Source organism: Mesoplodon bidens (genome assembly GCF_964165515.1).
Source record: "Mesoplodon bidens genome assembly, chromosome: 1".
In the NCBI taxonomy this organism is placed as follows: Eukaryota; Metazoa; Chordata; class Mammalia; order Artiodactyla; family Ziphiidae; genus Mesoplodon; species Mesoplodon bidens.
In genome coordinates, this window is record NC_138176.1 from 174,652,255 (window position 1) to 174,676,177 (window position 23,923).

Here is a 23,923-nt window from a genome sequence, read left to right on the forward strand (position 1 = left end):
TTTGAGAAACAGTGCTCTGGAGCACTTAAAACTTAAATTTTTGCTTCATATGAATTAATGATACCGAGTCACAAGTTAAAAATAATGAAATATGGAGAATATTAATAGACATCATGACAATACTTGTTCCTGTAAATGATAGTTGATTTCAAGTACCTTTTTTAACCTCAAGACCAGAACAAATGTAGAGTACACATTTTCAGAAAAGATAATTACTTTACAAGCTAAATGTTAAAGGAGATTTTATATATATATATATATATATATATATATATTAAAATATGTAATACATAATATAATATATAAAACAAAAAATATATATTTTTAGAAAATAAGATATTTTAAGTCAACATTTGGTATATCAAAGCTATATAGGCAACTGGTGAAATAAAGAGGTAAATGTCTCATCATAATTTATAATTTGTTAGTGTAATGTTATCAGTCTTTTAAAATTATTTTACAAAATAGTCCTTAAGAAGTATTGTTATTCTTTCATATGGTGTGCCATTTTCCCAGTGAAATCTTACATATTTGGCAGTTGTACAAGTTAAAAATGTACTAGATAATTTAGCGGATGAATGAAAAATGTAGTCCACCCATATAGGAATAAACATTGGTAAGATAGTATTTTCCACAGAGTACTGCTTACTCAGATAAGAAAATATTAATTGTAATAAGGGCCATTCAGCCCCAATATTCTTATAAAAATATCTAATATCCTTATAAATATGAGCAATTAATTCATTCACTTATTCAATAATAATTATTGCAGATTATAAGTATCAGGCATATACTAAGTGCTGGGGAGGGTGGTAAACAAAAGTGACTCAGTCCTTTGCCCTCCTAGTGTTTTCAGTCTATTAATTGGGGGAGATGGACATTAATCAATTAATGACAAAAAAGAATTTCTAATTACAAGCTGCAATAAGCATCTCTAATAGTTGTGAGTCTGGGAAGGCTTTCTGGCAGGAGCAGCATTGGAACTGAGATCTCAAGGATGAGCAGGAAATACCCATGATCTGAATACAGGAGGTGAGTGTGGGAAGAGAATTCTGAGTTGAGAAAACAGCATGAACAGAGCCCTGTGGAGAGGGAGGGAATGACATGTTTAAGAATCTGGAAAGCCGTAATGGTTGGCACATAAATAGTCAAGAGGTGGCCTGAGACAGAGCTGGAGAGATGGTTAGGCAGAAGCCAAATCACGGCCTTAGGATATAAGACTTTAGGACCTTTAGGATACAAGGATTTGGGTCCCTGTTAGAAAACTTTTAAAGGGAAACCAGTGATGGGCTTTAAAGTGGGGGATGTGACACGAAGGGAATTTCTAATTATTTATTTATTTCAGAATCACACTGACTGCGGATTGGAGAATGCATTGGCTCAGAGGCTGGGAGGGTGAAAGTTACAGGTAGACCAGTTAGAGAATGGTAACAATAGTACAAGCAATAAAGGATTATGGTAGTGGTGGTGGTTAAGAATGAGTGGATTCCAGCAGTATTAATAAAAGGCCTTGATGAGCTATTGGCAAGCATTGGAGGAGCCGGGGTGGAATCTGCATTTCCAGTGTGTGGCCCTTCATGGCTGGTGGTGAAGAGATCCAAGTTTGGGTGGAAAGGTCAGGAGCTTTGGACATGAAGACGTTCTTTGGTTCAAATTTTATTAAGACGATAAAATTACTTGATTAGGATGACCAATCTTATAACTTAAGGTGAGGATAATATATACTTAATTGCACAATAACTATGGTATATCACAAAATATGGAAATTTTCCAGTGGTTCTTTGATATTCAACTCATATCCCTCCGCTCCAAGGATGCAAAGGAATTAATTTATGTTCTGTATGAAATTGTGTCCTTCTTCCATTGCCCAATGGTCCTCTTTTGTGCCTCATACTGCCCTTGTCAAACATATTCTTTGCTGGGATATTGCTCTTTTGTACATGGGTTCTTTTCAGTTAATATTTGCTAATCTAATAACGTACATTTCTAGAAACAAGCGTTTAGCAATATGGGAGAAAAGTAACATAGCAATGAAAACCTCAGGCGTCAGACACACCTGTGTCCTAAGTCTGAGTCTGTCACATTGTAGCTCTGTGTTCACAAGGGACAGTTTGCTCCTCTCAGCTTCAGTTTGCTTATGCCAAAAGCAGACTGTAATTACTTAGTAGGGTCGTTGAGAGGATTCAATAAAATATCGTCTGTAGATCCAGTGGTTGGTACATTACAAGTAAACTATTAATATTTGTCATTATCGCTGTTACATTATTGGTATGATTTAGCCTTTGGTTCTCTTCCATGTACTCTGCAAAGTATTGGTCGTGGCTTTACTTGTTAATTCAGCAGTAGTATTTCTGTCTCTTAGCTCTCTTTCTCTTTAACTTGACTATTTCTGGCCTGTAGAGTGATGGAGGTTGGGGTAGGGAACATTCTTTTAGGTAGAGACACCTCCTAATTGAGGCACAATGCTTATAAAGAGTCCCCGGTATGCCTTGTGATTGCTGTGTATCAATTTAAATTTTTCTCCTTCACCTCTCCAGCAGCAAATGCTGCCAAGCGAACATTCAGCATCTTGCCCCTACAGAGCACTGCTAACTTAAATACGTAGATACTTTCATACCAATAAGCAACAGTGCCCCCCCTGCTGCTCCAGGTCCCTGAGTGCCCCCTGCCCATGCACTCCTGCTTGTCAGATATCTTGAACAGCACCAGCCTACCCCCACCCCACATTCATGGTGAACTGCTTCATGCATCTTATTAGCTTAGATCAATACAGAAAACATTCTATTTCATTACAGTACCAAGAATCCACAAGAATTTTTATTCTTCCATAAGTTCAGTATTAAAAAAATAAAATCTTGGTTAAATGGATTGTATGCTTTTATTGATTGAGCAGGAGTAATAGTAAATTTTCATGAATTTAGATGCCACTAACCTATAAATCTTGGCTTTAGTTTGTTGTCATAAGAACAAAGCATTTAAATAGAGCAAAAATGGTGTTTTATTTATAAAATGGTGGAAGAAAGTTTTTCACATACTTGTAACCAGTAACATACTTATTATTTATAAATTATCCCACTGAACTAAAAATGTGCTTATTACATGATTCTTACCTATTTAATAAAGTGGCAAAAATATCCTTCAAGTCATAGCCCAGTTTCAACAGTATGTATCTGTAGTTATCCTCGATCCACATACTTCCATATCTTTAAAATTGTTGTGTAATCAAGATTCACACTAAATTGACTGACATCTCCTTACGATCAGGTGCAGGAAAGTCAAGTTTTATTCATTTTTTTAATATATAAATGTGTGTGAGAGAGTGACCCAGGTAAATTATTTAAGCTCTTTCCTTTAGTGCTTGCTACGGTGGTTCTTTAAATGCAATATTTGTGCTTCTCTGTATTTTTTGTTAACCTGAAATGCTCTTGCTGCATAGTGTTAAATCTGTATTTTATGCCCCATGATTTCTAGCTAGTTCATTTAGTTCCGTTTCCTGAGGTTGATGGAAGGAGGAGTTAATATGCTTGGCTTTCTAATGGGAGACATTGAGAAACATCATGCCTGTCTCGAATGTTACTGGCTCCCTAAGCCACACTGAAAGAAATATTACAGGCAACAGATACTTCATTTTCAATTTAGACACCCATTATTTGCTGTTTACAGGCCATTCCTAATTCTGCGTCCAGAATTTATGGTTTGTTCTGGCGATTATCATCACAGCAATCTCCTGCAACTCAGCTGTGCTTCATCGGGAGATTTGCACTGCTATATCAGTCTTCCCTGACATCTGGAACTGATATATAACACTGCGTCCAAATCACCCCAGCTCAGAGGTACCTGGTTTATGACTCCCCAGATGTCCGTCTCTACTACTGGGTAGGCCAGTTTGCACAGTCTCAGTGAGGAGGAAAGTTGACCCTTGGGAAAGAGAGCAGTGGTCATTAAATAAATAAAAACCTAACATTTAAGACTCTGAACACCCCCTGAAACAAAATAGATGATATCATTTATTAAGTTAAATTTACTGAGTTTTGTTCAGGGCTAAATAATAATGAAGCCAAGGTGTTACCTAGTTTTGCCTTGCAAACTTAAGATGAAGAGTAATGTATAAATCTACTGAAGAGATGGTAAAATAGCAGCAGTAACCGCTTCGGATTCCTAAGCACATTTCAAATGGTTATTTTATAGCTTCCCTTTTGAATATGCAGTATCTAGTTTTGCCTCTCAGATATGCGGGCGTTTTCTAGGCTCTGTTTGATAACATTAATTAAAGCTTACTGAAGGACCTTGAAATCTCTGTGCCTTGATAGTCTGCAGAAGAATCACTCACTAAATCTGCATATTTGAGAAGACTTGGTAGCACAAGTATCTATTACACATGCCATTGGCCAAATGATATTTCATTTCATTTTAAATGTTGCTGATTAGATTGAGAATGAGAATATCTTTTGCCACTAGTGCCTGCCTACTTTTGTGCTTTTTCTGTGGCCTGTCACTTGCCCCTCCTCCCTTCCAGGAGAACTAGAACTAACAAAACTAGACAAGGGACTGGGCTTGGTCATAAAAGGGCTTCCTATTCCTTTTTCTCTAAACTAAGGCTGTTCAGCACTTCCCTGAGAATTTACCTTCTACCATGGAGGAGTGAGAAGGCAGAGAAACAGAGGGAAAAACTCATTCCAGATAGGGCTGTGAATGAGTCTTCCCCAGCTTGTGTATGAAGAAGGCTGCCTGACAGAAGCTGTGTCTTCAGGAGACAAATACAGTCAGCTTATAGCAATCCCTCAGAATAGCAACCAGAAAATAAATACCCCAACCTTACTCTCCTCTCATCTTCCTGTGCCTCCTACTGACCAGATCCACCTGAAGGCAGGGAACAAGGGAACATCTTTATAAAATCTGGGCTTAGAGTGTGATGCAAAATGGTAGTGAGTGGATCTGGAGGGGCAAATGGAAAAAAATCTGGCACCAGTGATTTCACGAGTTCCTTGAAGGTCCCCATTTCACCTGCAATTCACTGGATGTGAGTGATACTTCTCCTGCAGCTGCCTGCTTATTCTTAAATACAGTCATTGATATAACTTAGCTTTATTTACTGATGGAGGAAATGATCTTGAACAAAAACCAAGTTGACCTCAGACCAGCTTTCTTTGGCAAGAGGTTCACATCTGGACCACAGAAAATGTTCACACATTAGAATTCAGTCACCTCTTCTGTCTATTCATCAGCAACTAGCCAACCACCTTTTAGCAGGTAGATCTCTCAGGAGAGAGTTGACATTTGCCCACTGAATCTCAGCTGCCAGGGACTCATTACACCTTCTAAGTGGTCCCTTTTAGACTTGTGTGAATGAGTATGTAGGGGGAGGATGGGAATCTCAGATTAGCTTTGTCCGTATAAATCCTCTCCTAAAAATCTTCCTCAGTCTCCACACATTTTGACCTTTATACCTTCGTTATATATGTGAGGTTAATTATTTCTTTTGAAAATCATTGTCTTGGTCTGGTACCTCAGTGTGAAATGCCGTATGTATATTTTAAATGTAATAGAGAGGAATGGAAAATTTCATATACCGGCTAGGGTCTGGGAGTGGGTGCATGGGAGGGACAGAATATTTTCAAGCAGTCGCCATTGGTGCCTTTCAAATTACACCACATGGATCAGTAGTTATTCTGACTGCACATAAATTAGATTTTGTTTATGAGACTTTTTTCTGTTAAAGATATATGCACAAATCAAATTTCATAAAAAATAATATCTTTTCAATAGGCTAAGCATACTTGATATAAAAGAATATGCCTATTATCTTTTATTTATAAGGAAATTTTAATTGTGAAGAAAATTATTACCTGCTAAAATTAATTTTAAAGAAAAAGAATTTTATAGGCTAAGTTTCTTCAAAGTGGAACCTTTCTTTAACTTTCCTCCATGCTGCAGAATCTGAAACTCTTTGAATTATGAGCCTTGAAAGTGTTAATTGAAGACAGCAATGATAGAAAGTATTTACTTTAATCAATAAAAAATAAATCCATTGTACTCTTATTTTATAGTGTTAAAAATAAACATGTCTGAAAGACACAGATTACAATTAATGGTGAGAGTGAAAACAGTAATCAAAATGGTGGAAATCTATGTGGTCTAGATTTCGTATGTATGGGCAGTAGAAAAAATTAGACTGTAACTCAAACTCTGTAAAGCTCACTGTTGGCTGAAGTTTGACATATTGAGTATAATTAAACTATGAAAACCTAGCTTAGGAAACAAAAGGAGTGGGAATTAGACTTAAGAAACTGTAGGAATGACAGACGATAAAATTTTAATGAGATCAGTATTGTTCTAATACTCTACCTCCCAAAGCATTGTAGAGACAGAAAAATTACTAGAGAACAGTGGTTCTGTTTAAAAGAAGGAAAATAGGGGGCTTCCCTGGTGGCTCAGTGGTTGAGAGTCCGCGTGCCGACGCAGGGGACACGGGTTCGTGTCCCGGTCCGGGAAGATCCCACATGCCGCGGAGCGGCTGGGCCCGTAAGCCATGGCCACTGAGCCTGCGTGTCCGGAGCCTGTGCTCTGCAACGGGAGAGGCCACAACAGTGAGAGGCCCAAAAAGGAAAATAATTTATTTGGTCTGTGTGTATAATGCCATATCATTGCATATTAGACTCTGGTAGTGGTTTTGAATGTCATAAAAAAAGCTTTTGCCATAAGAACTCAAGGTATAATTGACAACACAAAATATTGCATTCTTCCACTTTCTTACAGCCACTCTTATTTAACATAAAGTTGTTTTCTTCATGGATAGGCACTGTCATGAAGCTGGTGTTGGGTCAGGCATCACAAAATCAAAAGGATGTCTAGAATGAGCCATATGTCCTTCTGGAATATGCTAGCAACCTCTGACAATGACTCAATAAGGGGATTTTGGAAATTGAAATGTCAGTAAAGACATAATACAAAGTTTAACCATTAACTGAAATTAGAGGATTTGTGAACTTTGGCCTAGATATCTATATTTTGTCTACATTGACTGTCCTGAAGATTATACTGTTTTCAAGGGATCCATGTCCTATGTAACAAGATCTACAATCTTTTAGATGAAAATAGGCAAATCTTTTTCAGATAGATCTCTATCATGTTTCATATGTTAATTCATTCATCAGTTCAATCATTTTTTTATTCATTCAAATCAGTAAACACTGAGCATCTATTATGGCCAAGCACTGGAAATATAGCAGTGAATAAAATAGTTTATGCTCTTTACCCTCAGTGATCTAACAATTGTTTTTATTGCTAATAATAAATATACTTTATTAAATGTCAGCTATAAGACAATTACGGCCCTACATGTTTTATGTACAGTATCTCATTTAATTCTCACAACAACCCCTAAAGCAAGTATTGTCATCCTAATTCTATAGATGATGAGACTGAAGCTTAGCTTACATAGCTGGTATTTGGTCACCTTGTTAATAAGTCTTGGAACTAAGATTTGAAGAATATCTATCTGATTCTACTATTATACCAACTATTATACCACTATTATACAAACCAAGCAGTTTAACAAAAATGCTATTTTAAAATCAGTGCAATTGATTTAAATGCAATGCAATTGATAAAAAGTCCTGAACAAGCTGAGAAAATAGGTACAGTTTCAAAAGCACAGAAATTATTTCAATCTGTTTATACGTCAGCAGCACAACTAACTGATTTAGTCAATTTTGATTGTGAGATTAGGCAGATTTCTTATTTCATTGTTTTAAACCATTAATTAGCAAAGCTTTATATTTATTTAGACAGTTAGAAACAAAACACATGCACATACACAACCTGTGAGACTGACAGAAGGTTTTCTGTTATTTTGCTATGTCAAATAAAAATGTTATGTTACCATTAAATAACCAAGCCATCACTTTATAAAAGAAATGACAAAAATTTTAACATAAAAGATGGAAATATGGTAAAATACCTTGATTATCTGTGTTTTGTATTTTCACTGCATGAACCTCAGACATGCATTTAGTACCTTTAATGTATACAATACCCTTGGATTCTACTCTGAACCTAAGTAGAACCTTCAATTTTGAACATACTCCTTTTATTTAATAGTAACTGTAGTGTGATTTATAGGAATAGTCACTGACCTAGGAGCTGGCAAGATCTGAAACCCATTAGAGCAGGGGTCACAACAAATTTAGGTTAATGCGGAATCACTGAAATTAATAAACTCTATCTTTTCAGTTTCTTTTTATTAAGAACAGTGTCAGTTCCAGAGTTTGCTGGGCTTGAGTGGAGGACAATAAACTCTAGCAGCAAGAGAGGAAAAATGGGAGGCGGGGATTGAGACAAGTTATCACAAAACAGCACAGTTAGTGAAAGGGCCAGTGATTTTCGAAAAAAAAAGTATCAGGTTACTCCTGACTCTTCCAGTCACTTTCACTTCCAGTCACTTTCAAAGTTACCTGTTGGTCACTGGAGTGGATCTTTGCCTCTGCGCTTGACATATGTATAACTGATTTTCCATGGCAACATCGTTAAAGGAGAAGGCCATGGTTTATATCCATCTCTGAGATTCAAAGGAGGTGAGGAACATCACCAGTAAAACAATTTGAATGTTATTGCAGTGCAGACCCACAAATGTTTCTGTCATGCTTGGGGTATATCTGCTGAAGTCATGGGATCTGACATAGGCATCTCTGGTCTGAGAACACGTGCACCAGACTGCAGTGTCATGTTCTCAGTGCTTGACTAGACACTTACTAGACTATATATCAACAGAGAACTGTAGCACCTCTTGTTCCAAGAGCTGGGAGGGACTCTGGAGATCATTTAGTCTCATGGCCTTCTTTTACAGATGCGAAGAATAAGGACAAGAGAGGGGGTTCAACTTAGTTAAGGTCACACAGGTTGCTTATTTCAAAACTCCCATTTTCTGATCCACATATTAGTTCCATCCTCACACCAAATTTATGTTGTACCTTCTTGTAAGGAGTAATGGTAATAGTCTTTGAACAAAAACACTGATTGAATAAAATATTTGACAACTAACAGGATGGTTATTAATTACTTAAAAAAATAAATAATAATTTTTATTAATAAAACTATTTGATTATTATTTACTATAATAAAAATGTGGTTAACCATTTTTCCATCTATGTATTTCATCCACAGCCATTAACTGAGTGCCAAACACTGAGTAGATACTAAGATTACAGACTTGGCAATTTAAAAGATGAGTCAGAGTGTAAATAAAAGATGACAAGAAGTTTCACAGGTACTATAATTAAAATATGTGGAGAAATTAGTGGAAAAAGAGATGAGAGGGGTTTTTATTTTTATGTCTTTTTTTTTATTGTGCAGTTTAGATTGAGGAGAGTCAGAAAAGATGACTGAGGTGCTTGGACTGAATTTGAGTTATGAATTAAGAAATTTCCTGTTGAAAGAGAACTGATTAGGGCATTCCAAGATAAAGGTTTAGTGTTTTGAAAAGCATAGGGAAATCAGCTGGCTGGTGTAGTTGAGGAAATGCAAGTGTTAGTAACAATAGTGCCATTCTTTTTTTTATTTTTATTTTTTTGTGGTACGCAGGCCTCTCTCTGTTGTGGCCTCTCTCGTTGCGGAGCACAGGCTCTGGACACGCAAGCTCAGCAGCCATGGCTCACGGGCCCAGCCACTCCACGGCATGCAGTATCTTTCCAGACAGGGGCACGAACCCGTGTTCCCTGCATTGGCAGGTGGACTCCCAACCACTGTGCCACCAGGGAAGCCCAATGGTGCCATTCTTGATAAGTACCATAATAACTGCTGACATGTCTTGAGCCCTTACTATTTGCTGTAACTTGTACATCCTTCATCTCTTTATTCCTTACAGTAACCGTATGATATAATTGCTATATTATCTTCATTTTATTGGTAAGGAAACTAAAACTTTGAGAGATTAATTGTCCAAGGACACAAAGCCATCAAGCCACAGATTCAAACAATTTTAACTGACTCCACAAACTTCTATGCTACTCTGCTCGTTATTTTTAAGATATAAATTTATATAAAACATTAATTTGGGTTTAAGTTACTGCTCATTCAAGTATGGTAGGTAAAGTATGAGATTAGACTCAGTTCAGTTTGATCCTACCACTTACTATGTTTCCTCCTGGGGTAAGTATTTAAACTTACTGAGCTTCAGTGTCTTCATGCACAAATGTGTGAAGTTATGGAGAATGGCATTTGAGGAGATACATGTAAAATACTTAGCCGTGGCAGACATTGGACAAAGTTGGTTCCCACTCACTGACTTCCAGTTCCACCCCAGCAGGCAGCTACTTGGGGTGGCATTGTACTTCCCCAAAAGATATGAAAGTTTAAGACACTTGAAATCTTCAACCTATTTCCCTTGTTAGCTAAGTCATTTGGTTCTTATAAAGTTATTTTTAAAAACCTTATTTCAAATCTCAGAGTTAATTTTTTGTTTGTCTTAATTTCATTTTCATAGCACAAACCTTGATTCAGAAAGATTTTTTAGGATACCATGTTAAGAAGTTTTCCTGACATGCCACTCAGTACAGTGGCAGTCTAGAAGATAATTCATTTTTCATTTATGTTCGTCTATTTGTATGTCTTTCATGCCCAAAAAATGTGGACTAGAATCTGTGCCTCTGCTATGTGTTAAACATAAAATATTTTAAAAGCTATTTCTGTAGAGAGGAACTAATTTAAGGGCATCATAATTCATATTTACCATGAAATAAAGATTTCCCATTTAAAGGGAACTGTGTCATTTTAAAAGGTTGAATAAAATGGCACACATTTAAAAAACAAAAACAAAAAGAAAACATAACAAAATAACAACAAAAACATTTTTTTCTTGCTTTTTAAACTCCATACAGAGCTCCTCTCTGCACTGATAACATTTTCTTTTGACTGTGAATTAGATAAATTTTCATTTGCTTTAAACCTCATCCCTTAGTATTTGAGACTTCCTGGTTTTTATAAGGTTAGCATCGTGGCCTTCCTAGTTCAAAAGTCTTCTTTTATTTGTACCAATGCAGATTTATATTATGCATGAATGTTTCCAACACATTTTTAACAGCTGTTTATGCAAGATATTGTACAATAAAAGTGACAGATTATTCTATAATTTTTAAAAGAGAACATGGCCCTTTCATAGAATATGAGTTAGAAATATGGGAACAATTTGGGGCAAATCTTCATTTAATGGGTGTGAAAAATAAGGTCTAGAAATGTTATGAGATTTGCCAAAGATTTGCCAAAGATTATCCAATCTTTCTCTCCTCTATTTATTCAACAAATTACTTCTGAGCTCCTACTATGTGCAAAACACTGTGCTGGGCGCTATGAGGGATAAATTACATGTGCAAAGTTTCTCTCCCTCAAGGACTGTAAAGTCTAGTGAGAGAGATTGTTCTCTCTTCTTCACCCGCCAGCATCTGTCAGTGTCATCCTACCCAGATTACTCATTCAGAGTCCTTGAGTCTCTTATCTTCATCCTGACTGATGCTGAAAACTCAGCCTCTGTGCACCAGGGCTGAATCTAATCTTGGAGACAGAGTTTTGGGTGGAGTAGAAAAGAATAGCTTTATTGCTTTGCCAGGCAAAGGGGGCCACAGTGGGCTCGTGCCTCTCAAAACCGTGTGTCCCAACCTGGAGGGATTTTGTGAGGAGGTTTATAGCAATGGTCCAAGGGCAGAGTTGCTGATAATGATCAGGGTGTGTGCAGGACCTGCACTCCTTTATTCTGGCCTCACATGGTCTCCTAATGAGCTTCTCTGGTTCCTTTAATCTGGCCTCAGGTGGTCTCCTGATGAGTTTCTCTAGGTTATCACACTGTGACCTTCTCTGTGGAACATCTTCCCTTTGGTGGGGGTTTTGGTTCTGCAGAAGAGCTGAAAGATATTATGTGTATCCCTTGAGAGGGCGCTGCCCCAAGGCTGCACTATTGTTTCTTGACTGCTCCTCCCTTGTCTCCGCATCACATCCCTTCCCTGATTAGCAACTGTTTGAATCTGCCCTTTGGAACTCAGGGAAGCTCATGGAGGCTGGAATCTATTCCCTACAAACAAGAAACAGGGGACACAGAAAGGCTTCTGTGCCCAGGAGCCCCACAGGGTCCTGCTTGGTTTCATGACTGCCATTGCATGAATTTTCACACTTTTCATCTCTCCTGTGGGCTGTTGCTGGAACTGTCTAACTCTTTGGCATGTCTATGTTCTTAATCTCCTCAAATACATTGTGCAGACTCCAGCCAGACTGATGTGTTTGAAATGAAGATCTATCTGTCACTCACCTGTTGTGAGTTCCCAAGTTGTGATTATATAGCCTAGAAAATAAAAGATCCATTAAGGTATCTCATTAATGTTTGATGAGTGAATATGGGAGTAGATCCTGTGGGGCCTTGGAACACTATGATCAAGAGTTTGTTCTTAATTCCATTAGCAATGGGAATAGAGTGAAGATTTTCAGAACAAAAAAGGGACAGAATTAGATCTCGATTTTCTTTACTAAACATCTTGAGGGTTGGGATTTTGTTTGTTTCTTGCTTATTATTTTATTCTCAAAAGGTGACTTATATAAAAGTAGGAACTCATTATACATTTGAATAAACAAAGATATGTTTTAGAACAGTGCTATTTAATCCATCTTTCTGAGATAAGTATTCTGTATCTGTGCTGTACAGTACACTAGCCACTAGACACATGTGGCTATTGCTCACTTTAAATTAAGAAACTGAGGAATTGAATTTTTAATGCTATTTAATTTTAATTAATTTACATTTAAATTTTATTAGCCACATATGACCAGTAGCTGTCATATTGGACAGCCCAGTATTAGAAAGTTCTCCAGCAGGGTCCCAACAGGAAACAGATGGAACACTCAAATTCAGATAACTCAAGAAAAGTTTATTTATAAAGTGACTTTTTCCAAACGTGTGGGCAGCTTTAGGGAATCACATGAGAGAGTGCCGTTAACTGTGATAGTTATATGGGAGCAATGGTGAGGCAGAATTCATGGAAAGGCTCATAGTTAAGATTATAAGTCTAGATCACATTGGGACAGTTTTTGTAATATTCAATCATAATTTTAATGAGATTTCATTGAATGCAGTCTATACTCAGAACTGTTCTTTTCAATATAGCCTTTCCTGGCAGTTTATTTACTGATGAAGAATGTGATTGCTTTCCCTATTCAGTGCTGATGTGTACTGTGTTTTCTGAGTTTTTTTGCCCCTACCCTTTACTGTAAGTGGTACCTTTTCCATTAGCAGGGCTATGCTGACCTAATGATGGCTTCTGTTAAAGCTTCCTTTGAGGAGCATCTTCTCTTCTGAGAAAATGTAGGCAGGCTCTGACTGTTATCTGTGGTTATGTTTTAATATCCTGCCCTTTTTGTCCCTTACCTCAGCACACAGAGTTCACCTTCAGTCCTAGCTCATTGCTTGATGATTTGTTAAGTCTTTGAAAACAGAAGGAATGAGGGCTTTTAAGCAGGATGGGGCTATATCTCCTTGCTTTATTTATTTTTATACCATACAAAAGTAATAAAAAGCCATAAAATGGCTTGACTGAGCCAAATACATCTGGATAAATAGAACAAGGACGCATTAAAAATCTGGGGGTGAAAAAAAAAGAAAGGTGGGGGAGGGAGGTGGAGAGGCAGGGAAGAGAGAAGGGAAAACTATACTTCTTGAAATGATAGTGACTTTCTTTTATTACCTGGAGAACAAAATGTCTTTGACCCAATGAAACCTTTTAAACTAAGGTGAAGCTCTGCGTAGAAATTAGGAAATCATCTTTATAGTCCTTATTTAATCTCTTCATGCTGTCACCCCCTGTCATCCTTTATTAAAGTTTTCTGTGCCATTGCTGTTAGCTCGGCGAAGGTTGACATCTTTTAGTTGTTCTGATGAATCACATCACAGAAACTATTGAGTTTTTATGACCAACGCAGCAGAAGTCTTTCATATTATTCCTGATGCTTTGTGTGTGTTGGGGGTGGGAAGTGTCTCTTTGTCTGTCCTACTCCTGCCTCCTTTTGACTGTCTCTGCTTTTGTGAAGTGGAAAGAGATAACCAAGAGCTACCACTGCCTTAAACTGGAGAATAAGTGATAGATTCTTTAGGTAAAATGAGAACCTGTCTTACAGCTCATTGTGTATCGGTGGCAATCCGAGTAATTGCTACCATTGCTTTCTTACTCTGACATTGAGAATTTTATTTCTCTCTCCTATTCCTCCCTTCCTCTTCTCCCCACTTCCTTCACTAGACACAGTCTCCATCATGCACACATTGCACACTCACTCTCAAAAAGAAAATGTGGTAAAGGACCTAATAGCCTTCTACTATGTTTCCCCTTAGGAGGTATCTGGAGATGCGTGGGTTCAATTTTTGTCTCTCATGGTGCCTGGGCATTGTTATTGGAATTTAGTACACAGGGGTCCCTGGATGCCACACATCTTGCTGTGTACAGAATGGGCTCAGATTATGGTGACTTTCCAATCATAAATATCATTAATGCTACTGCTGAGAAAAACTAAGTCTAACTGAAGTTTAGGTGGGTACCAACAACCTCAGCTAATAGATGATTTAGCTGTTCCTTGAGAAGATGCTAAAATCTCTTCCAGAATCTAATAGGTTCTTAATAAAACTATGTTGTGTTTTGAATCAAGTTGTTCACTTATACACTAGTCAACACTAGTTAATAAGTTCTATACATATGACTTTCAGGAATAAAAAAAATTTAAGATATACTTGCCAACATCAAGATTTTAACAATATCGTAAAGGTGATGAGCATATACAGAAACTAAATGAGCATTTTAGGAAATTTTCACAATGCTATTGGAAAAGGAGAGGTGAGGGTTTACTTTTGAGCACAGTTGTTGGGGATAACTGCATAGAAACTACTGAGAAACAGGTAGGATTTTAATAGGGAGTTATTTGGGGAGACACTTGCTGTAGTCAAAGGTACACTATATGTAAGAACTTGGGAGAAGAGAGAGAAATGTATAGAAATATTGTTACCGTAAAGGACAGTACTTGAGAGGATGTGGCAGAAGATAGGACTAAAAACATAGATTAGGATAGAGAATAGATGGTCTTGAATTTCTTATAAAGGAGTCTTTCCACTTGAAGGTATGGATTTATGTGTGAGTTAGCCATTGGGAGTAGTGTATGGCATGCTGCCTAATGGTCTATACTTTGTTTCAATGTTCCTCTTCATAGAGTCCGTGCTATAAACTCCCTCAGGTATCAGCTGCTTAAAACTTGCCTTCCTGATTTTCAAGTTCTCCTCTAAAGAGCTCTTTCAGTTTATTATTTTAAATGGTAGCAATATTCCTAGAGGTGAATCACATAATGATTTTTTTCAATCTCTTTTATATAAGGTATCACTGAAAAAGTATGATTAGATTCAATTCAGTTGTCTCCCACAAAAGTAATATGTAGAAAATACCAACCAAGGTGACTCTCAGTGTGATTAAGAGCTTAAAGATTTAGGTTAAGGATATAACAGGGAGAACTGTTCTGCTTAAAGGTGTTGCACAAATTATCTCAAAGAGCCAAAAACAGCGTCCAGTTTTTACTTGAAACAATTTGTTCTTGGAATACTGTCAGCTAAAATTGTGGTCAACTTTTGCAAATTGTATGAATTTGCACTGCATATTTTATTTAGTGTTAGCAAAACTCCAATATGGCTCTGCATAACTTACACAAGACACCATGAAAATGACTTCAGAAACTCCCACAGAAGTTGACAAATTGGGCATCTAATGCTTTTAAGCTAATTGCATGCTTAGTGGTTAAAGAGTCGACTTGTAAAGAGTGAAGATCAGGGTTTCTTGGAGATAATGCTCTGCCTACTGCCATACTGAATGCAGCCCAGCACTATATCAGAAATATTACAGAAGCTTAAAGAAGAAAATAATGTGAACTTTAATCAGCATTTGACTTACTCTAAGTGAAGTACTCATGAATCATATGCAATATCATAGCAGTTTTGAGACCTATTCTTGAATTTTCAAGCTGTTATTTTCAGGAAATTTAGAAAGCAAACTGCTAAGTGATAAAGAGTAATTTGATACCATTGCTTATGCCACTTTTTTTTTTCTCCCTTGCAGACTGGAAACAAGGAAAGGAGTAATACCTTGAATATTGCAATAGAAAACATGTGCAAGAAGACAAGAGACCTTCGCAGACAGGTGAGTGAGGGGAGAAACGTGGAGACAAACACCAGGCAAAAGGAACCTTTTTTTCTTCTTTTTAAATTAATTTAGAACACAAAACAAGAACAATAAATATATACTTTCCACACTTACATACCTCAACTGTTTTTGTGGCAAAAGTAAAATAGAAGAAAGTGACTTAGTATTAGGCAGAGTTACATTCAAATGCTGGCCCTGCCATCATCATCTGTGTGATCTCAGGAACAGATTTCACCTTTCTGAGCCTCTCTGAACCTATAAAATGGAATTAATAATACACAATAGGGCTGAAATGCCTCTGAGTGCCTGGTACATAGTAAATTTTTAGAGAATGTTGGTAAATTGATTCTGTTACATTAAAAACTGAGTTTATTATCCAAATGCTTAGAGCAAACAGCTAGCAATTCAGAGACCCTACCAATTTCCCCTTCTAACTCTTTCCAGGATGCTTCAAAAATTAGTTTCTGTTTAAATTAAGGCTACTTTTAACCTTAGGTCATCAGGAACATAGGATTAGAAAGGATTTCATTAAATAATTTAGAAGTCTAGTGTTATGCCACAAGTTCAAATTTTTTCCTCCAGAAATATGAAGATTTAACTATTTTCAAAGACCTTTGCTTTCCATTCCTTTCCACTATTTAATAACCGGAGTTCTTTTTCATGTACAGCTTTAACTTGGTCACTATTAACACATAAAAGTGGGGCAAAAACTTTTCAACCATAAACTATTAATGCAATATATTATTGTAGTCTAATGGGAAGATTTAGTAAAATGGCCTGAGCAATCTTTTAATTCAGAAGTAGATTTGGAAGTGGAATAAATAGGGATCCCCAGCCAGGTAATATTAGCTGTGTAAAAGCACAATTTTGAAGGCTGGGAAAATTCCAATTTCTCAACTTTATGGCCTTAATGGGAATTCTTTTTCTACTGTCAGCACTTAAAATCATGGAATGTAAGAGTTGGAAGGAACTTAGCACAACCTGTCTTACGATGCAGATGAGAAAGCAGGTTAGTGTAGTGAGGTGACCCACCTAAGGAGGAAGGGGACTGAACCTACATCCAGTCATAACCTACACCCACCTCAGGAACTCTCACTCTCAGGACTGTCCTCCCTGTTGTACGACTTTCATTCTCTACCTTCTTCAGTATTTCTACCCCATCTGCTCCTCCCAGGACTTGGAAAAGTTGTTACTATGAGCTATTAACAACTGTGTCTTTCATTCTGGTCTCATCCCTCTAGATTCCCTTCAGCAAAGTTATGCACAAAGACCTGATGTACATTTATACCTCCAAAGCTTTTGGAATCATTATTTTTCTTAAAAAAAAAAGTTAAAATAAAGCAATCCTTTGTGTGTAGGACTACCAGATTTAGCAAATCAAAGTACAGGATGACCAGTTAAATTTGAATTTCAGATTAACAGCAAACAAATATTGCATGGGAACATAATTATGTATAAAAAATAGTTGAGTTGATCTGAAATTCAAATTTAACCAAGAATCTTGTGTTTCATCTTGCAATCCTACTCTGATTTCCACCTCACATCATCAGTGAGCCAGAGAAACAGCAAGGGGGTTACTAATACTTTTCTTCGTAGTAAGAGGATATTTCTAGCTCCTAGAGGACTACTGTGTTCCAGAGTTAGGAAAATTCCCTGTGGTTTCACAGGTCACATCTTCATTTTTTTGGTTAAGTACTGCTGCTTAACAAACCACTCTAAACAATAGCAACCATTTTACTGTTTCATGATTCCATGGGTTGGCTGGGGTTGGGGTGGGGCTGTTAGGGAGTCCATTTCTGTAGTATTTTCACTTGTGGTCTTGGAGGTAGTGGTAGTTCAAATGGTGTCTGGGTTCAGGGCTTGGTATTTGAGGCCTCAGTTCTTCTTTTTCTCTCTCTCCACGTGGTGTCTAATCCCCTAAGGCCCCCATTCATGTGGATTTTCTCTCTGTCAGGGGAGCCTGGATTTCTTACATGCTGGTTCAAGGCTCCAAGTTGACAGGCTTTCTCAGTGCCTGAGCTCCAAAGTCACTAGGATGCTTTTGCCTCTGCATACTACAAACTCTGCTCCAGGTCAACAGGAGGAAGTAAAATCACTATCTCTTATGGGAAAAGTGGCATGTGTATATGGGAAGATGGGATTGTTAGGAGCTGTCTTTGGAGACATCCATGGTCTTTAGTGTGAGGTGAGGTAGTTGCTCTGATTTGTTCTCAGTATCCTCACTTGCCTTCCCAAGAAGTTCATTTTCCATCCCGATGTTTATGCTTGTGGCAATAATACAAACTAGTTCAAACAACATGAGTCATCTCCACCTCTTCTTGCAAAATTTATTAATCAGTTTGTTTTGAGCATCCTCTATATACTGTACTTTTCACAGAGGAAGGAGAAAGTCCCTATCCTTACAGTGTTTTTCGTTGGAATATTTAATGTTCTTTTCTTGTTCTAGATCTGTGTTTGTTTGTTTGTTTTTAGTAGAAAAAAACAAGCAAACAAAGGCTGTCTCCCTGCTCATTCATCTTAATTCCTTTGCTTACCCATGGCCTGTCCATTGGCAGCACAGAAACATTTTAGCTCAGAGAATCAATGGGCTTCATCTGTGAGGAATGAGATAGATTTCTTAAACATAGCTGGGAAGAAGCAAATTATACATTTTGGGGTAATAACATGAATGTCCTACAGGTGATTTACTGTTTTATTGTTTCAAATAAACAATTTGTCTTTTCTTGCTCTGTGACTTCATTGCCTGTTGCACTAGAGAGCAAAGACAAAAGTCCTTGACATTGTGTTTCAGAATTTTTATAATTTGGCACCAACTTAATCCTAATAATTTTTCTTTCTTTTTTTTTTAGTTTTACTATAAACTTTATTTTTTTAATTTTATTTTTTAACATCTTAATTGGATATAATTGCTTTACGATGATATCTTAGTTTCTGCTTTATAACAAAGTGAATCAGTTACACATATACATATATCCCCATATCTCCTCCCTCTTGCGTCTCCCTCCCACCCTCCTATCCCACCCCTCTAGGTGGTCACAAAGCACAGAGCTGCTCCCTGTGCTATGCGGCTGCTTCCCACTAGCTATCTATTTTACATTTGGTAGTATATATAAGTCCATGACACTCTCTCAGTTCGTCCCAGCTTACCTTTACCCCTCCCTGTGTCCTCAAGTCCATTCTCTATGTCTGAGTCTTTATTTCTGTCCTACCCCTAGGTTCTTCAGAACCATTTTATTTTATTTTTTTTAGATTCCATATATATATGTTAGCATATGGTATTTGTTTTTCTCTTTCTGACTTACTTCACTCTGTATGACAAGTTCTAGGTCCATCCACCTCACTACAAATAACTCAATTTCGTTTCTTTTTATGGCTGAGTTATATTCCATTGTATATATGTGCCACATCTTCTTTATCCATTCATCTGTCGATGGACACTTAGGTTGCTTCCATGTCCTGGCTATTGTAAATACAGCTGCAGTGAGCATTGCGGTACATGACTCTTTTTGAATTATGGCTTTCTCAGGGTATGTGCCCAGTAGTGGGATTGCTGGGTCATATGGTAGTTCTATTTGTAGTTTTTTAAGGAACCTCCATACTGTTCTCCATAGTGGCTGTATCAATTTACATTCCCACCAACAGTGCAAGAGGATTCCCTTTTCTCCACACCCTCTCAAGCATTTATTGTTTGTAGATTTTTTATGATGGCCATTCTAACTGGTGTGAGGTGATACCTCACTGTAGTTTTGATTTGCATTTCTCTAATGATTAGTGATGTTGAGCATCCTTTCATGTATTTTTTGGCCATCTGTCTGTCTTCTTTGGAGAAATGTCTATTTAGGTCTTCTGCCCATTTTTGGATTGGGTTATTTGTTCTTTTAATATTAAGCTGCATGAGCTGCTTGTAAATTTTGAAGATTAATCCTTTGTCAGTTACTTCATTTGCAAATATTTTCTCCCATTCTGAGGGTTGTCTTTTCATCTTGTTTATGATTTCCTTTGCTGTGCAAAAGCTTTTAAGTTTCATTAGGTCCCATTTGTTTATTTTTGTTTTTATTTCCATTTCTCTGGGAGGTGGGTCAAAAAGGATCTTGCTGTGATTTATGTTGTAGAGTGTTCTCCCTATGTTTTCCTCTAAGAGTTTTATAGTGTCTGGCCTTACAATTAGGTCTTTAATCCATTTTGAGTTTACTTTTGTGAATGATGTTAGGGAGTGTTCTAATATCATTCTTTTACATGTAGCTGTCCAGTTTTCCTAGCACCACTTATTGAAGAGGCTGTCTTTTCTCCATTCTGTAGTCTTGCCTCCTTTATCAAAAATAAGGTGACCATATGTGTGTGGGTTTATCTCTGGGCTTCCTATGGTGTTCCATTGATCTAATTTCTGTTTCTGTGCCAGTACCATACTGTCTTGATTACTGTAGTTTTGTAGTATAGTCTGAAGTTAGGGAGCCTGATTCCTCCAGCTCTGTATTTCTTTCTCAAGATTGCTTTGGCTATTCGGGATCTTTTGTGTTTCAATACAAATTGTGAAATTTTTTGTCCTAGTTCTGTGAAAAATGCCATTGGTAGTTTGATAGGGATTGCATTGAATCTGTAGATTGCTTTGGGTAGCATAGTCATTTTCACAGTGTTTATTCTTCCAATCCAAGAGCATGGTATAGCTCTCCATCTGTTTGTATCATCTTTTATTTCTTTCATCAGTGTCTTATAGTTTTCTGCATACAGGTCTTTTGTCTCCATAGGTAGGTTTATTCCTAGGTATTTTATTCTTTTTGTTGCAAAGGTAAATGAAAGTGTTTCCTTAATTTCTCTTTCAGATTTTTCATCATTAGTGTATAGGAATGCAAGAGATTTCTGTGCATTAATTTTGTATCCTGTTACTTTACCAAATTCATTGATTAGCTCTAGTAGTTTTCTGGTAGCATCTTTAGGATTCTTTGTGTATAGTATCATGTCATCTGCAAACAGTGACAGCTTTTTTTTTTTTTTTTCTGTTTTTTTGTTTTTTTGTGGTACGCGGGCCTCTCACTGTTGTGGCCTCTCCCGTTGCGGAGCACGGGCTCTGGACATGCAGGCTCAGTGGCCATGGCTCATGGGCCTAGCTGCTCTGCGTCCTGTGGGATCTTTCTGGACCGGGGCACGAACCCGTGTCCCCTGCATCGGCAGGCGGACTCTCAACCACTGTACCACCAGGGAAGCCCTCCGAGAAGCAAGTGTAAAAGAATATCAAGCATAAGAGAACAGGCAGGGAAGGAGGAAAGGATATGTGATTGAGGTCATCAATATAGGCAACAGTTACTTAAGGACCTCTGAGAAGAGACAGAATGCCTCCCAGAATTGTCTGACCAATCGATGGAAGCTGGGAATTTTATCCAGTAGCTCCCATACCCATTGGTTGAGGGTTGCTCCCAGTAGTATTGCCTCTCTAGAACTTTGAGGCTGTTTGTGCTTGAGCTGAGAATCTCATAGAGACTTGGAGCAGGCCCTGAAAAAGAATAACAAAAAGAAGCATGGAATGCACTCGAGGTGGGATGTCTTTGGAGGACGTGGAACTGTCCCCCCCAGCAACAGTTGAAATCAGAGACTGGTCCAGTGTATGAGATGTAAAGTACCAAAGGCCTCTAATGTAGCCTATAATCATAGCTATGAATGTAATGGTAAATGATCAGGAATCAGTAACGGAGAGAATCTTGTGAGAAAACTGTGGGTTGGTTGCATTAATTGTGCTATTTGTTGTTTGCATGGGTTGAAGATGCTTTCAAAGGGGAAGATATTTCCCTGCCTGCTGATTGTTTGCTGTCTCTTAAGCATATCACTCATGTCTAACACAAGTCACCAATTTTTGGCCATTTCCTTCTGTCATCTTTTAATCTTTTTGTCTGAATTTTTTTTTTACCTGAAATACCTTTCACTATTTCCATTGTGCCTAATGAGACTCTATTTCAATCTTTTCTCTACTACCACATTCCAGTCACACCAGATACTTGTGATTCTGGAGGATCCCTCTGTTTTATTTGCTTATAATAGTCTCTATTCCTAGAATGTGATGCTTGCCATTTCCCAGCTCCAACTCTTAACATCCTAATCACTTTTTAAAATGGAATACATATGTCTCATCCTTACAGAAGCCTTCTTAACTATGAGAATCAGTCAGTAGTTTCTTATTTGTTTTCACTTCTTTTAAGATACTCATCAAACTCTTTGTATATCTCTCCCTCCCTAATAGTTATCGTGTCTTTGTCTTACTGGCATTCCCCAAGTTGCCTAGAACGTTGCTTTGCCCTTAGATAGAAAGCTCAAAATGCATTTGTTAAATTGAATGAATATGCAACTACAGAAGATTCGTTTTGCTTATTATATTTGACAGTGTCTTCTATCAGGTAATTTCAGCCCATTTTCCAACAGAATTATGAAAACATTGGCATAGATCTTATTTGAAAGCACATTTTCCAGTCGTTCTGTCTTGTCCTACTGAACATAATATTCCACCTCTGTGGTACCCTTTTCTCAGTTACTGTGTTATGTAGTTAGCAACATGCCTTAGAAAAAAGCAAAAAAAGTGTTCCTAATTTGATTTAGTTTTTTAAAAAATAATTTAGTCAAAGAGTTTATTTATTCTTTAATTAATAGAAATCAGCTATACCTCAAGCCTCAGTTCTACAATATATTTCAACCTTTGTATATGGGATGATGGATTGAATGAATAGCAGGGAAAATATAGTTGAAAACCTTGAAGAAATTAAAAAAAAGAACGGGGCAATAAATGCCATTAAAATGAAAGGAAGGCAAGGTGGCACCACTGAGGGGAGATGCATGGACCAGAACAAATGTATTCAGTGCTTGAAGAAGATTGCTGTAATTATTCAAGTATTTACAAAAATTGGTGCAATCTAAGACAGTAGTTATTTCTATCTCTATCATTTTTATATGGTGATAAATCAAAACTTTTTTTTAAGCATAAGAGGACAATCTGACTTTCTGAGTTTAGTTTTAGATGGGAACATATGTTGAAGTCTTTTTTTTTTCTTGAAGTTTTTTATATGAGAAACAATCCCTCTTTAAACCTATATCTCAATGTAGTTAATACCAAGTCTTACTTCTTCATGTAACAATCAAATTATGAGAAACAGGAGTTTATTCTGTCTCCACCTGTTCATCTCCCATTCACTCTTCAAACCATGGCAATAGGACTCCTGATCCCACTTTTCCACCAAAACTTCTTAATAACCTCCTAGTGGTCAAATCTAATAGAGAAGTCTTGGTACTTTTAATTTAACTTACCTTTAAAATAAGACTCTGAACCCTTTTATCGTCTTGAAATTTCTTTGCTGTCAGTCTCCTGGTTTTTCTTCATTACAATATTTAATGACATTCCTCCACTAGATTATAAGGGATCATGTATTTCCAACCTGACATTTTTCACAGTACCTAGCTCTTGGTAGAAAAGTAAGGAAATGGTGTTCAGAAATACTTGTTGAATTGAGTGAAATCAAATACACAGAAAAGAAGATTCAACACATCCATAATGTGGGTGTTATAATTGTGTTTGGTAGGATAAGTTCATTTGAAGAGCATTGATACAGAGGTTTATTTGAAAGTTTCCCTTTAGGCTGTTGGGTCATTTCCTCTCTTTGTTTCTTGGCCATCATCTCAGCCTCTTTTCAGGTCCTACTCTCCATCTGCATGACTACCATAAGTGGTAATATTTTTTAAGATTT

General features: G+C 37.2%; 1 protein-coding gene across 1 annotated transcript in view; it reads left to right on the plus strand.

Moving 5' to 3' along the window:
• The window catches only part of CTNNA3 (catenin alpha 3), a 1,660,471-nt gene that overhangs the window by 890,957 nt on the left and 745,591 nt on the right, over positions 1-23,923 (plus strand). The window contains exon 8 of the mRNA XM_081238023.1: positions 16,119-16,199. Coding sequence (XP_081094149.1) covers positions 16,119-16,199 — 81 coding nt within the window. The remainder of the gene's footprint in view (positions 1-16,118; positions 16,200-23,923) is intronic.